This window comes from Strigops habroptila, chromosome 9 (assembly GCF_004027225.2).
Source record: "Strigops habroptila isolate Jane chromosome 9, bStrHab1.2.pri, whole genome shotgun sequence".
NCBI classification, from domain to species: Eukaryota; Metazoa; Chordata; class Aves; order Psittaciformes; family Psittacidae; genus Strigops; species Strigops habroptila.
The window spans coordinates 14705479-14720853 of record NC_044285.2 but is presented as its reverse complement, the minus strand read 5'-3'; the positions used below and the strand labels follow the sequence as shown (position 1 = coordinate 14720853).

Below are 15375 nucleotides of genomic sequence, written 5' to 3'. Positions count from 1 at the left end.
CAACATATGCTTAATACTTATATCTTGTATTTAACAATAGCAAAATATATTTGTCGGTGTAGGTATTTATAGCATCATATATTGGTGTATATATTTATAGGATCATATACTGTCTGATATTGGAGTTATTTCTTTAATTATAGCATTGCTTCTGTAAGTGCCTTCTTTCTATAATTTTAGAAAACAGTAACAATTTAGTACTAGACAAACTAACATGGTGACAATAGGAACTGTGAGTCTCACTAAATGGGTGTTCATAAACAGAGTTATCAGCATCTACCTATATTCTTCTCATCTATCTTTTTATATGATGACTTATGCTAGTAGAATTAGTACCAAATATTTGCATATTAGTCTTTCTCTCTACCTGGTCCTTTTGATCAGTCAGCGAGAGATGTTCATCATCTACTTGCAACATTAACTCCTTTACTTTTCTCTCAAGTCTGCGGTTACTTAGTTGGAAATTAGCTCTATCCCTAGAAACAAAACAAACAGAAGACAGGCTTATTAAAAAAAGGAAACAAAATACTTCCAGTCCTGCTGACATAAATCCTTAGCAATTTTCTAAGACTTAAACAAACACTAATGTCCCCTGCTCTGATTTACTGATTCCATGTAACATATTAAGAAATTTGTTCAAAAGCATGAACCAAGCAGAATAAGGGGAATGTGGAAGCATTAAAACACAGTTAGTATTTCTAAGCCAGTTACTTAATATTAGACATTGATAAAACAATGAGGTATGGAACCATGTTCGCACTGTGCTCAGTTTTAAATTTGCAAGGGAACGTCTAGTGTGCCTTCAGTCAAAAAGAAAATTTGCAATACTTGTATGAAACAATAACCATTTTAATTTCTTGCTTGTGAGAAAAAAGTTAATTGTATTAGAGACTGAATATTAGTAAGAAGCCATACTAACAAACATAAACATGCATGTTTTCATCTTAATATAACTAGTTTCACCTCTCTTCATTTTCAAGTCGTTCTTCTAGCTCTGTGATCCTTGCTTCCATTTGAGCAACAAGTCCCTCTTTACTGGATCGGTAAGAACCCTCCAGGTGGAGGATTCGGCTCTTCAAGTCTTTGTTCTACAGTTGGAACATACTTGATTACTACATATATGCTGATATTAACAAATATCACCTTAACACAAACTAAATTTATCCAGGCAAACATAAGATATATTTTTCAATTAGGAAATATGAAAAAAACCCCAAGTCAGTGAGATTTTACTGTTTACTACAAACAAATCTTTTATTACAGCGCTTTACTTAAAAAAATATTTTAAAATAATGGACCCTTTAACTTCAAATATTTGCAAACCCTTTCCTAAAGCATTTTTTAATATGCTAACATTTTTCATATAGCATTGGATCTGTCTTACTCTTCACACAATTATTTTGTCAAATACTGTATTCTTCCCCTGTAACTCACTGGTGTATGGCTAAAACAATTAGACAAAGAAATTACTTGCATCCAATACTGCTCTACTCTACCAAAGCTCTTACTGTGGGTTTCCCTCTCCCTTTCTTAACTATCTAATGCTACTTCTACCACCTCGTTTGAAAAACTCTGCAAGCTGTATGATTTGTAAAAGCACACTTTTTGCCCAGATTTACATTTTAATTTTTATGAGGCCAGATCATTATGGTTTTCAGTGGAGACCTGATGATTAAATTAAAAAAAAAAAGAAAAAAGAAAAAAATTCCATTAACTCTTCCATGTTCTCTGTTCCAGAGCTTCAAACCATGATCTCAGATCTCAAAATTCAAAAAGCTATGATAGAAAACTCAGATCCAAAATATAAAGATGTACATGTAGGCAGCATTCTTTTTTCTTCAAACAATTAAGATGGCATTAATTTCACTTAATTTAAGGCATCAAATTAGGTGTTTGGTATAAAGACGTTCTATAAAATCCCATTATAATCTGGTTTATGTTCTTGAGACTGTCAGTAATACTATGACTTGCTAAGATAGCTTTCCTGTGGATCTCAGCTAGGGGCTATGATAATAACCTTGCTTTCAAGGACTAGTGAGCTGCAGAACAAAATGTTGCAAAAAGCTAAAGTATTTTTAACATACTTTCCATCACAGATATTTAAACGTGAGTCACATTCCTTCCTAGACAACAGAGAGGAGAAGTTCTCTGTCAAATCTGTATCTTTTCTTTCAGTGGAATGCCATTTTTCACTTCTCCACTGTTTGCTTCTGCAGAAGAAAATACTCAAAAATCACAACTGCTTGAAATTATGATTTACCTTCAACACTGTATTGTTAAAACTGTAAAGAACAGCTCCTCGAAAAGTGGTCAAAGGATTTATGGCTAAACTGGATAACCATGTCTGTGATATTCTATAGTCTTTTCTGTATGTGTGCCCTTCAAAATTTCTATATTGATATCTCAGTTTTATTCTAAAACAAGCATACCATATCAACTGTCACATTTCTTACTTTTAATGTCTTTGATCCTCAAATGAATAGACAGGATTTGGTGGTACAGAGATGCCTGCTTTTACTACAACAAAAATGTCTTACTGTATTACATAAAACAGATGTATGCATAGAATCATAGACTGGTTTTGGTTGGAAGGGACCTTAAAGATCATCTAGCTACAACCACCCTGCATAGTGCAAATGTTTAGTATATGAAATACATACACTGTGGCACACCTCAAACTAAAAGAGCAGGTACAGAAAGAAAAAAAATACTAAGAGAAGACTTAATTCAAGATTTTAGTATTTTCTTTTGAGAATCAGTATTAAGATGCACATGTTTTTTAATCTATTCTTACCAAAACATACCTCCAGCAGCACACTATGGTGGGATAATGGCAGCTACCAAATACTGTATTCCTTAAATGTTTACTTGAATGTCCTAATGAATACAGATACCCAACCTGTCATCTTGCCAGTGTGATGACATGCCAGCCATAATTACCTGTCTTTCCAATGAAATTTTGTCACACTCCAAATCTTGCTTTATAGCTCTTTCCTGAAGCAGCTCTGTCCTCATTTGTTCAATCTATTATAGAAAGAAGACAGAAATTTTAAATATTTAATTTACATTTATCTATATGATGCTATGTGTATGTATATATGAACACCAATACATAAAGTACGTATACTTATGCAATCAGAAAAAATTTGCTCTTTCTTAGAATTCAAGACATTTGCATGATTTCAGGTGAAGATTACTATTAGAATCTTGAAAATAAAAATAAAATAATAATAAAAAGCCACTTTGGGAAGCCCATGTTATTCTCAGTGCTTACTCTAGGTATTTTCCAGCTACACTGGGTATTGTTGATGTTCAGTGTATATATATTCTGTAGCAGGGAACTGAACTCTAACATGTTGCATAAGACACATCATGTGGCAGGTAACTGCGTTCTGGAACATCATAACAGTCTTCAAACACCTTCTGCAGTTGTTTTCTTCATTCTTAAGTCTGAAGGTCTGAAATGGCATCTTACCTTTCAGCTGCTGACTAGCCTACTTTAAAGTTTCACTTTATTAAACACAAACTGGTAACTGCAGAGAAGTGCCTACAACTCAGTGAGACACTCTACAGACAATTAGAGTTTTCTATGTCTGTGAGAATAGTAAAAGCTCTTTTTCAACAGACTGACTGCTCCCCTCCTCCAGTTAATTTTCCGTCTTTCAAACCAGGAAAGCACCAACTTCTGGATTTGGGGAGGGGGTGGTTCTTCTTTCTTTTGTTAAAACACACCTTTTGCTACAGTTTCTGCAAATATTTCAGGTGCATATTCAATAACCAAAAGGGAATTATATTCTCCACAGGTAAGATGTTAAAAAACTACCTCATCAATACAGAATCAAGATAAGAATACAGAATTAGTTTGGTTTAACTTACTATTGGACTTGACAGGGAAAAAAAATTCTGAGGATCAAGGAGAAACTCTAAACTGCCTTACAGCTATTAATGAAACTTCAGACCTGAAGGAAAAAGTTTGTAGTGTCCAACTACTTTTCTTGCCCCTCATTCCTGCAGAGACTGCCCTCAAGTATTTACAAATGCTTTTGCAGGCACAGCAAATGTTACCACAGCATTTGTGCTATTCCCTGCACGATGTTTACTATGATGAATATCACCTGAGGAGCACAGTGAACATCTACGCCAATTACTGTATCTGCAAGAAGACTGACACGTTTCAGTGGCCACAGCATTCTTCTCTGCTTTATGACAGTTACATATGAACTTGCATAAACCCACCATCGCAGTTAAGCAGCTTTAAGTTACAGATTTATCTCACTAAAGGTCTTTTAAAAGCCATTGGGAATTCTTGCATAGAAAAATCCAAAAGCAATGCTAAGAATGTGAAGGTCAAACAAGTGAAGCACATGAAATTTTACCTTAGGGCTTTTTTTTTTTTAAACCACATTATAATATTAAAAGATACCTTTTTAGTTAATCACATGTTTAAAAGAAGTCATTTACACTGTGTCTGTAGCTTTGGAATGAATATATGAATACAAACAATGGTAGCAATGCATGCAGTTGCATATGCTATGTCACAGTACGGTTTCAGAACACTAGAAGGCATTCATGAAAACTAAGGTCATAACAGTTACTGGACTACAAGTATTAGCATGTGGCTGTGTTCTTAACAGCTGGGCAATTTCCTAAAAGCTCTCCTTGTATAGAAGCCTAATAGTAATGTTTTATACATTATATAGTAAAACATTATTTTACATATTATTGTTTTATATATACAAATTAGAATCACACGTCTACAGTAACTGCATTTGTTCATGAAATACAGGAAAAAAATGTTATAATGTGAGGGATTACATAGAATTTGTTACACTGTAATTGCTTTAGCCATGAAGACAGACACAGAAAAAAATAAAGCAAAATTCATAGTAAAACGAATTACCAATTAAAAATGCAACTGTTAAGAAAGGGGGTTTGGTTTATGTAGGATCTCGTTTAATGGACCACTCTAAAGTTCTGCTATGCTCTTACTGTGCTCAAAGGCTGTGACAAATTTGTGCAACCTTCCCAAGATCTCAAATTAACGAATTATTTAGAGGACAATTACTCTATTTGCAAGATGACTGCTACTGCTGTTGGACACTTCAGCGCAAAAGCAACCTCACAGAAAAACAGTGTGAGAGAGAAAAAAATTCTGTATCTGATTAGGACCAGAAAGCTATGTGCAAATATGTACAAGAGCTTGTAAAAAGAGAAGGGCAGCAGCACACAATTCTTGTTGGGGAAGGTGGAAACTGTTTTCACTTATCTCCTTGCACCTTTCATGAGTAAACGCATAATTAACACACACAAAGGAAGAAAGCAGTTGACTGCCAAAATGTGCTCAAACTGTTCACTTATTTCACAGCAGTTAAGATAGGCTCTGGAGCTTTGTGCTTCACATTCTACCTTTCCTAGATCTAATATATTCTAATTATGTTAGAAGAATAAACTATTTCTGCAGCTTAAGGCAACAGTTATCACAGCTGGACTTGAAGAATGCTAACAACAAAGACTTAAGAAAAGCAATAGCATCAGATTTTACAAAGCTTTATTAGACGTAACAGCATTTTGTGCCAGCTTTACGATTAGAAGCAGCTGTTGAGTTCATTATTAGGGAAGACAATTTGATTTCTAGTAATATTTTAGGTATTATCACTGTTGTTTACCATCTCACACTAGGTTCACAGCTTATGTTTCTTGTTAATACCAAGTAGGGAAACTAAAAAATATATATACGACTATATATATTTATCTAGACATACATACACAATCCTCAAGTACGTGTCAAAACCCCCCAACACTTAACAAACAAACAAGCTAAAGCCAAATAAACCCCCTTTGATGCTTCGTAACAGAAAAGCAACGTTCACATTTTCATTTGTTTGCTTCCCACACCTGGTGCCAGCTAAAGAGCAGGTATACAGCTATCCATTGGGAATGTGTTACCAAAAGGATGTGAATGATGCAATGCAATTTTTATCTTTCAGTATTTATTCTAAAGTTGTCATGGAAACTAACTAGTCCATTTTGCACACTTACTGAAGTCAATAGACTCATGTTTGCATTTTCACAGAATACGAGAATTGATCAGGGTATCGAGTATTTTTCAATTTTGTTTGCAAAATCAAAATGGCAAGAGGTGCTTTGTTTCACTTGTTTGTAGGAGAAAAAAACCTTCACGTACTAACATGTGCCCTGTTCCTGCTCCCTTCAGACTCAACGGGCAGCTGAGCACTCCAGCTTTCTATGTGTGTGTGTTTGTTGACCATTTTGCTCTTTCCAGAGCTGCTAACACCTTATCATTCAAAACCTAATAGGATACGATCCATCTTGGCCTCCAGATTTTTTTTTACTGTTTCCACTTTGTTGTGGTACTTCTCAAGAATGAAGTAGGGAAGATGAGAACAGTGTCTAATGCAGCCATTCCCAGATTCAAAAGGGTGTTTAAATTAAAAAAGGCTAACATTTCATGGTAAATGAAATGTGAACTATCAGCCTTGTCAATGTTTATTCCAACATTTAGCTGTATGTGAAACAGAACCAGTTGTTTCGAGTTGGTTTTACTAGAAATTTGAGTATTATACTTCATTATCAGTGTATTAAAGTAACACGTAATAATTAAAAAAAAAACAAAACCAAAAATAACACATTTACAGAAATACAGATATTACCAAAACAAATCCACTATAATTTCTCATGTCATTATAAATGCTTAGCAGACCCTGAAATACTCTTTAGTAATTCGACTACTTAGTCATTCTGGCATAAAATCAAAACAAAGCAACCTTTGTAACTCATGTGTGAAATGAGAAACTCCAGAGCTCAAAATAAACACGCCTTTTACCCATTATGTAACATTTTGGTCACCCATCTGCGTTTTAGGTTTCCATTCCGTTAGCAAATTAACTTACTATAGAACCCACAAGTGCAGCCATGGCTGAGGTTCTTTTATCCTAGGTTTAACACACAGGCATAGATTCTAGTATTAAAGGCTTCCTAATTTAACAATAGCATGACCCCACACTATTATGGGTCCTTTACATTCTATTTCACCCAGACTCAGAGTCTGTGCAATATCAATGGAATAATAGCAAAAAGACTATATTGCAATCAAATAGAATCCCAGCAACCTGAGTCCCAAAAAAGTAGTAATAGTGTTTCAAGGATGCAGGAAAGAAAGCTGAGCTCTAACTCATTTTAAAGCTCTCCAGCTGTCTTAGTGGGATATACAATTTCATTGAAAAGACACAGAAACTAAGATTTTACTTTCTGTTCTCCCTCTGAAACTAAAGCTATTTCAAAGAATGTCAGCAATTCTTTTTTTCTGGAGAAAGAGAAATGAAAACAGAACATACTATCATGGGTAGTACCTTAGTGCAAATTGTCTCCTGGTAATGAGGTAGAGTACTTAATGTAAACCTACAGTAGTAGATACATACTGGTTTTGGCTGGGATAGAGTTAATTTTCTTCCTAGTAACTGGTATGGGGCTCTGTTCTGGAACTGTGCTGGAAACAGTGTTGATAACACAGGGATGTTGTAGTTATTGCTGAGCAGTGCTTACACAGTGTCAAGGCCTCTTCTGCTTCTCACCCCATCAGTGACTAGGCTGGGGGTGCACAAGAAGCTGGGAGGGGACACAGCCAGGACAGCTGACCCTGACTGACCCAAAGGATATCCCATACCATAAGGCATCATGCTCAGCATATGAAGCTGGTGAAAGGAGGAAGGGGGGATGTTCAGAGTAATGGTGTTTGTGTTCCCAAGTAACCATTAGGTGTGCTGGAGCCTGGCTTTCCTGGAGATGGCTGAACACCTGCCTGCCCATGGGAAGTGGTGAATGAATTCCTTGTTTTGCTTTTCCTGCGCACACAGCTTTTGCTTTACCTGTTAAATTGTCTTTATCTCAACCCATGAGTTTTCTCACTTTTACTTTTCTGATTCTCTCCCCCATGTCTCCAACCATGACAACATGCTGTAATGAGTTACACGCTACTTTCTTATCTTTTTGTTACTTGCCTGAATTACTACAGTAGGTCTCATGTAGCTTGGCAAATCTCACTTTGTCTTTACATTTACTGCCCCATGAGACACAATCTTGTTATTAAATCCTTCTTCCCCTCTTTCTAGGCTATCTACTCATACAACACTTCTAGAACTGATGACTGACGTTTTTATGTGGAAAATGCTTTCCAACTGTCTTATATTTGATATAACTTAATCAGTTTTTATACTTGTAATGAAAATAAAGCTTCCTCTCTGAAAAAACTGGCCAGCACCTTCAGTTTGGCTGACTTCACAAACTAATTCCACAATTTCCTAAGCAGCTCCTTCTTTGAAATCAAGACTCTATTCTCTTGGCCTACTTTTCCGGAAGTTAAAAAATTGTGATCTTTCAACCTAAAATACTTTATACAACAGGCTTTCTCTGATAGCCTCATCACCTAGAACCAAGCCTAACATAGCATCATCACTGCATGCACCAATCATTACTCGACGAAGGTCACTGCATGAAGAATATCGGACAATGATACTGGTCTTCAGTCTTCAGATGCAATGTGTCAGTTTTACAGTCAGGAATACAGGAAAAAAATGGTCTGATGACATGAAGGAGTTTGTGAACCTTGTTTTTTTGGATTTACATACTCCGCTTAAGTATAGTATATAAACCCTATTGCTAATCATTATGCAGTTAATCAATATTGTTTGTAATCCTAATAAGACTTTTTCTTCATCCTTATACAACAGTTGGAAAACTTGTTCAAGTACCTGTTCTCTGCATCTACTGATCCTCTCGGACAACAAATCCGAATTAGTCTTTTCTTCATCAAGCTCAAGTTCCAGGTGAGATAACTTGTCCTAAGTGGAACAAAGAAAAGTAATTTCAACATACTACTTTCCCATCCTCTTCAGATTACTACTGGGGCATTCCTCCTTATGCTTCAAGGACTCAAACTGTCTGGAAGACTAGGCTTGAAAAGAGAAATGCCTCTGAAAACACATACAGAATCTAGAAAAAAAGAGATTACAGGTAGATAAGCCTTTAAAGTGAATTTGTCTGACAGAAGTAAAATAGAAGTTTCATTTCCTTTTTTAATCACTCCCACCAATTTCAAGAAAGTAACAGAAATTCTGTAATGTTTCTAGAGACTGTTCTTAGAATGTTCAAGTTACATTATACAGTTGGATGACAAACCTTTCTTTTCATATATTAGTATACCATTAGTATTATGGTATAAAAGTGTTTGTTTCTGAAAGTCAAAAGACAGCTTAGGTGAAATGAACAGTTATGAAGCTAACCCTGTAACAACATAGAATAACAGTGTTATTTAGGATCCAGAAATGGATTCATATTAGATGCTAAATAGAACTCACACGTCTAAATTCTTTTGAAGCTCTGAGCGATGGGCCTACGAACAAAAATAATACAATTCTGCCTGATAAACTCCAGAAGAAATTAATTAAACTGAAAGTTAATTAAAACAATGAAAGAACAACTGCAATTTAGAACACACGATAGATATGCTAAAAGATCACCAGAATAACTCCTGCAGTAGTACTACATAGACTTTCAACAACATCCACTTATTTTGTTTCTTCCCTGCAGAATCCATGCCAAATACCAAAATTATTTTAACCAGTTCTAATAAGAAAGCAACCCTTAAAAATGCCTTTTACCTCCATTAGTTTGATTTGTCTTGCCCGATCATCTTTTAAGTGGGTTTTGGCTTCCAGTTCATACTCCAAGCTTTTCACAGTCTGTTCTAGCAACTGAGTTTTTGTTATTGCCTCAGCCTGAGCTCTCTGGTGGTCCCTCAAGTTTTCTTCCATAAGACGCATCTGAAACAATAAGATGGTAATACACTTTAAACTGTACTTTCTATAAATAAATGATGTCAGTAAAGGGGACTGACTACAAACATGACAGATCCCGAAGCGTTACAGGAATTGCACTGATATATGCTTTTCACAGTAATTTCTGTTTTAGCCACAAGATGGCACCAAGAAAATAAACTTGAATTAAATATCATATCTAAACAGATGCTTCACACTACAGGTTTTACAATTACAATTATTCTTTATTTATTTATTACAGCAAGCAAAAATTTTCACCATTTTTTAAACAGTTATATCTTTCGAACTTTTACAACATTATTCCTTTAATTTTCAGACTACCACTACTTTAGCTTTTAAATAATTATGTAGTTTATGTGTCTGAGGCACTCCAATGACAGCATTTTGCAAATGACATAATTGCTAACATATATCACAGAATCACAGAATAGTTTGGTTTGGAAGGAACCTTAAAGCTCATCTACTTCCAATCCTCCTGCCACAGGCAGGGACACCTTGCACTAGAGCAGGTTGCTCCAAGCCCCATCCAACCTGGCCTTGAACACTGCCAGAGATGGGGCAGCCACAGCTTCTCTGGGCAACCTGTGCCAGCGCCTCAGTACCCTCACAGTAAAGAACTTCTTCCTAATACTTAGAGAAGTATTTCGATAAATCTACCCTTCTTTAGTTTAAAGCCATTCCCCAAGTCTGTTAAGGGGTCAGGGCAACGCATGGGAAGTTCTGAACTTGAAAAATCAAACTATTAAAATAGTCTACACAGAGAAAACCTCCGTGATCTGTGTACTCCCATAGCCTTTCCAATTGCAGAACAAGTATATGCAGATCTTTAAAAGACTGGATTGCCTTTACGGTAAAATTTACATGCTAAGAGGTAGACACTTCAAGACTGTGGTTGATTATTGGTTGCACAAACACCTTTGTCATTTAAATCTGCAACTCGGCTCATACAAAGGAAGAGTAGAATATATGTCAACTCCTTTAGAGCCAGAATTTGATTTTTTTCTGGGGGGTGAGGTGCTTGTTTTTTTCTTTTCTAAATAACTGCTGTGGGTTGGTGGTTTTTTCTAATTCAATAATATTTCCACATTCTCAGTTCTTTCAGTAGTAGGCATTAAAAAGGCATTAAAAGAGCAGCAGATCATCAATGGAATCCGTGTTTGTTCACTTAATATACATTTATCAAATACTGCATTTATTTGTCATAAACAGGAAACCCTATTCCCCTGGCAGAAGTAATATGCTGATCATCATGATGAAGAATGAAACTCAAAAGCATGATGATTAAGACCAGTCTCTTATGATGGAGTACACAAAGCATTATAGCAAACATTCATTGTCTTGAAAACTATCTTAGCTGAATTCTATGTCAAAGGTTAGAATGTGTCACTGAACACAGAAGTCATTACCTCATCTTGCATTCTCATAGTTGTCAGGCGTGATTTTTCTACCTCAAGGTTTTTCTCTTTTAATTGTCTCTGCACATCTGCAAGTTCCCTGCGATTTTTCTCCTTGTATTCATCAAGCTGGTTCTGAAGCTCCAGAGTTGATGTTCTCGAGAGCTCTACCATTTCAGACATCTGGGAAAAAAGAACATTTTTTTTTCCCCTTAGTGCTACAAAAGGTTCTATCACACTTCATACACCGAAAAGTTTTTAACTCCAGTTTTGATATTCAGCTCAGTATTTTCAACTAGTAAATTTATCAAACATTGTCCCAAAGAAATGAATTTCTATCAGAAGTATGAAAACATAAAACAGTAAGTTGTTTTTTTCTAATGGTATGCGTGGCAAGACTATTGTCTTTTTGTCTCTCAGCAGTTCTTCCACCTGACTGATGTAATGAACTGCAACGTCACACTTCAGTATATCAATATTAAGCTGTATGGTTTACACACAGATGGCAAAAGAAGTCTAATGCACTAGCGTTTTGAGAACCAGCTGTAAAATCCTGAAATATCGTTGCAGCGTACATTAGAACTGAACTCAAATCTGGGATCTTGTTTAAACAAAACAGAGCTGGTTTACAACAGTATTTTGAAATAGCTGTGTTACAACCTCTGTTTCAGTCCTGAAAGCTTTTACTGATAGTCTCTAGGATAAAGAGACTAACAGTAAAGTCTGCATTTCACGTTCTTTTACACATTTAAAAAAAACTGTAACAAAAAAACCACCACAAAAAATCTTTAGAATTTGGCAGCTCCTTTGCTTCTGTCTTTTAGGTAATCAGATTCCTGCTGCCTCTTTGGAGTGAACTCATACCTCCTCCTGTAACTTTTCAACAGTCTTGTTCAGTTGCCATTGTTCATTTTCCATTTCACTCTTTATCTGCTTTAACTGTTCCTTCTGGTGAGTTTCATCTTTTAACTGCTGAGTTAACTGTTGCCGTTCCTGCGAAATACAATGGATGTTCTCCTGTAGTTGATGAAAAAATAAACAAATAAATACATATATACAGAAAGTGACATGTAGACCCTCCTTTCTAATGTCTCAAAGGAATGTTACATAACACTCTCCATGCAACAGCTGCTGTAACATTAAGACAAACTTAAATAATGAAAGATTATGGAGTTAGAGTTTGGTAGCCAGCACAGGACAAATATCATTTTAGCAAAGCAGTGCTCTGTCCTTCTTATAAATTCCTAAAACACTGTTCTAACATTCGCAGCACCATATGTAGACTCTTTTCATGATTCTTCTACATGCAAAGCATATATTCCTCTGAAGTTGCACACACGTCAGCAAATCCTACCTCCTCCACAAGGTTCAATATCCATTTTAGCCTTCACATTTTCCTATATGATCCCTTTAACACTCCCTTGAAAGTTGTCTCAACAATCCCTTTTCCCTAGGTAAAAAAAATAAAGTAAAATACAAATCTGTTTCTACAATGAATGAGAAATGACTAGTGGGGATTTTTTTTTCCTGTTGCTGTGCTTCTATAGCACCCAGAAGCCCAGGAAGATGTTCCTTTGTGACAGATGCTGTGCAAACAGAACTTTGCAGCTCCTAGCACAGAAATCCCTTCCTGAAAGAACTTTTGCTATTAATGTTCAAACTAGACCTTCATTATCTGGATTAAATTTTGAATGAACTGCAGAGTTATGCTGTATGCTCATCTAACAAGAGCTCTGAATGTTTCTGCTACCACATTGAGGATGTTTAAGAACTTAACACCCTCCAACTTCTAAATACTGTCCCTCAGCAGAATAACTGAATGTCACTAGTTCATCCCAGTACAAGAAAAGCAGGTTAGCAGGTTATCTTCCATCTGCATGTTGTGACTCTAACCTCTTCCTTCTCTCTCCACAAAACACCTTCATGGCCCTACTCTACATAGACACTACAAGACTAGAAAAAGGGTTTGTTTTTTATGATGCCTGAGAGGCACCATTAAATTGATTAAAACCAGATTATGGAGAATTTAAATGTTCCAACAGAAAAATGTAAATAACCAAAATCATCATAAATTGTAAAAAGCATTCCAAAACACTGTTTTACATTTTAAAATTGGATATTTAAAGTTTTGTTGAATATCTCATACCTATGATGCTTACTTTATTACACTTCAAAAAACTTTCAATGTGAAAACACAGATAGTATTTCTCTAGGCAACACAGATCAGAATCTCAAAAAATAATTGTTCTAAGAGAAAAGAAAGAACACTCTCAAACACTAGAAGTTTGAGATTTCTTTAGATTCACTGTCTCTCTCTCTTACATTCCTGTTCAGCCCATCAACAAAAGACATCTCTGATACAAACATGGTGGATGCCTAAGAAGCGCATACATAACCCTAAAACACACTGGAGGCTAATAGATGTTGTTTTGAAAAGCCTAATTCTACACCAGAATTGGTTTAGCTGACACCAAAGGATTTTAAGAACCTTGAAAAGGTTCAACTTTAGCACTTCAGTTCTAAAAGCTGCTGAAATCTTGGGACCCTGCTGATGTGCCGTATTTGAGCAGGTTATAAAAACCTCATGTGCACCTCCCTCCATCAGCCTTTCACTGATCATTTAACTTTACTGTTTGTTTACACATCCTTGAGAAACAAACTGCGCAGACACAGATGAGTGAAATGCATTGTGGCAGAATAATGGTGTCAGCAGGATGCTACATTCTGCATTTCCAGTGTGCTGGAAAGGGAAGTAAATATCAGAGCAAATCTGGTCACTCTCTACTTCAGAGTTATCAACACCAAAAAAAAACCACCCCAAACAATGACAACAATAACAAAAATCACTTAATATGATAAGAAATTTCACCTACTAACTAGGGCAATTGCTAAAGTTACAATAGGCATGAATAACTGCAATATTTAAAGAAAATAATACTTAGGGGGCTTGATGCAGGCAGTGGATCACCTCAATTTTCATCAGGTCATGCCAACTTATGCCTGATTTTCAGATAAGCAGCAGACTAAGATGCCCAAGATTGAAATTTAGCTTTTTCTCCTTTAAGTTATATTCTGGCATCTTGAAAAGAAAACTCTGTACTTTTCATGTATTGCATCTCCCCATTCTCATCACCATATTTTTACTGTTTGTTGCTAAGAAGAATGATAAAACAAATACTAAGTACATTACTAAAAATTAGAGAGCTGTGAAGTTGTAATCATCATTACTTTAACAGAAAATACAATTCCTAGGTAAATGACCTGTTCCAAGGAGAAATTTCCATTTTGCCGAGTTCAGTTTGTTCAATAATAAACTGACACTGGCATTACTACTTCAGAGTATGAGAAGTGAAGTTCAGTTGCTTCATTCTCTCATTCCCCCATCTGTTAAAATCTCTCATGCCCACATCCCTCTTGTAACGCAGCAGTATCTGTAGAGCCATCTAATGCGCCATAAAAGCCACAAGGCTAAGAATCACAGGAAATTTCCTGGGCCAAGTAAAGTTCCTATCAATTTCCAACCTCCCTTTCTGATAGACCACAATTATTAGTGACTGGAGAAAGCAAAGGTTTTCTGCGTACATATAAATTGCCAGACTGAAAAAAAGAATTTACAGCAGTGTTGTTTCTCAGCAAACCAACAAGTTTGTAATGCACGATCAGATGGTTCACGTGCACAACCATTCTCTTTGGAAAACTGCAGAATACCTGATTGGGCTTGATGAAATCAACCTGGCTGGAAATGGTGGTTTTCTTACCCTACCAGTCTGCATAATTTCCTTCTCAAAATCTATTTAATATGATTTACTACAAATCATATTATGATCTGTATTATTTTTCTAGTAACTATGCCATAGAATCATTTATTTTTCAAATAGTGAAACTGCCACTAAAGCGTAACAATGTCCTTGTTGTTTGTTAAAATGTAGCCAGCAGAAAACTTGATAACATAGGTATATGGTAAGAATATTCTTCATGAAAACTGAGCATTGCAACAAAAATTATCTTTGTTTTCAGAAAAACCCTGTATTACAACAGATACTACTTCATTCTTGTAATATTGTTCAGGATATGTCATATGTAGTTTCTCATCAACAATAATTTTTCTTGGGCATACAAATTAGGAT

The 15375-nt window shown here is 35.7% G+C and overlaps 1 protein-coding gene across 8 annotated transcripts in view; it reads right to left on the bottom strand.

Annotated features, from left to right (window-relative positions):
* CGNL1 (cingulin like 1) overlaps nt 1-15375 on the bottom strand; it is a 61215-nt gene that overhangs the window by 4246 nt on the left and 41594 nt on the right. For all 8 annotated transcript variants that reach the window (XM_030496867.1, XM_030496871.1, XM_030496872.1 and 5 more), the window contains 7 exons: nt 12113-12265; nt 11261-11431; nt 9678-9839; nt 8769-8858; nt 2941-3024; nt 964-1088; nt 368-476 (listed from right to left, as the gene is read on the bottom strand). In XM_030496867.1, coding sequence (XP_030352727.1) covers nt 368-476; nt 964-1088; nt 2941-3024; nt 8769-8858; nt 9678-9839; nt 11261-11431; nt 12113-12265 — 894 coding nt within the window. The remainder of the gene's footprint in view (nt 1-367; nt 477-963; nt 1089-2940; nt 3025-8768; nt 8859-9677; nt 9840-11260; nt 11432-12112; nt 12266-15375) is intronic.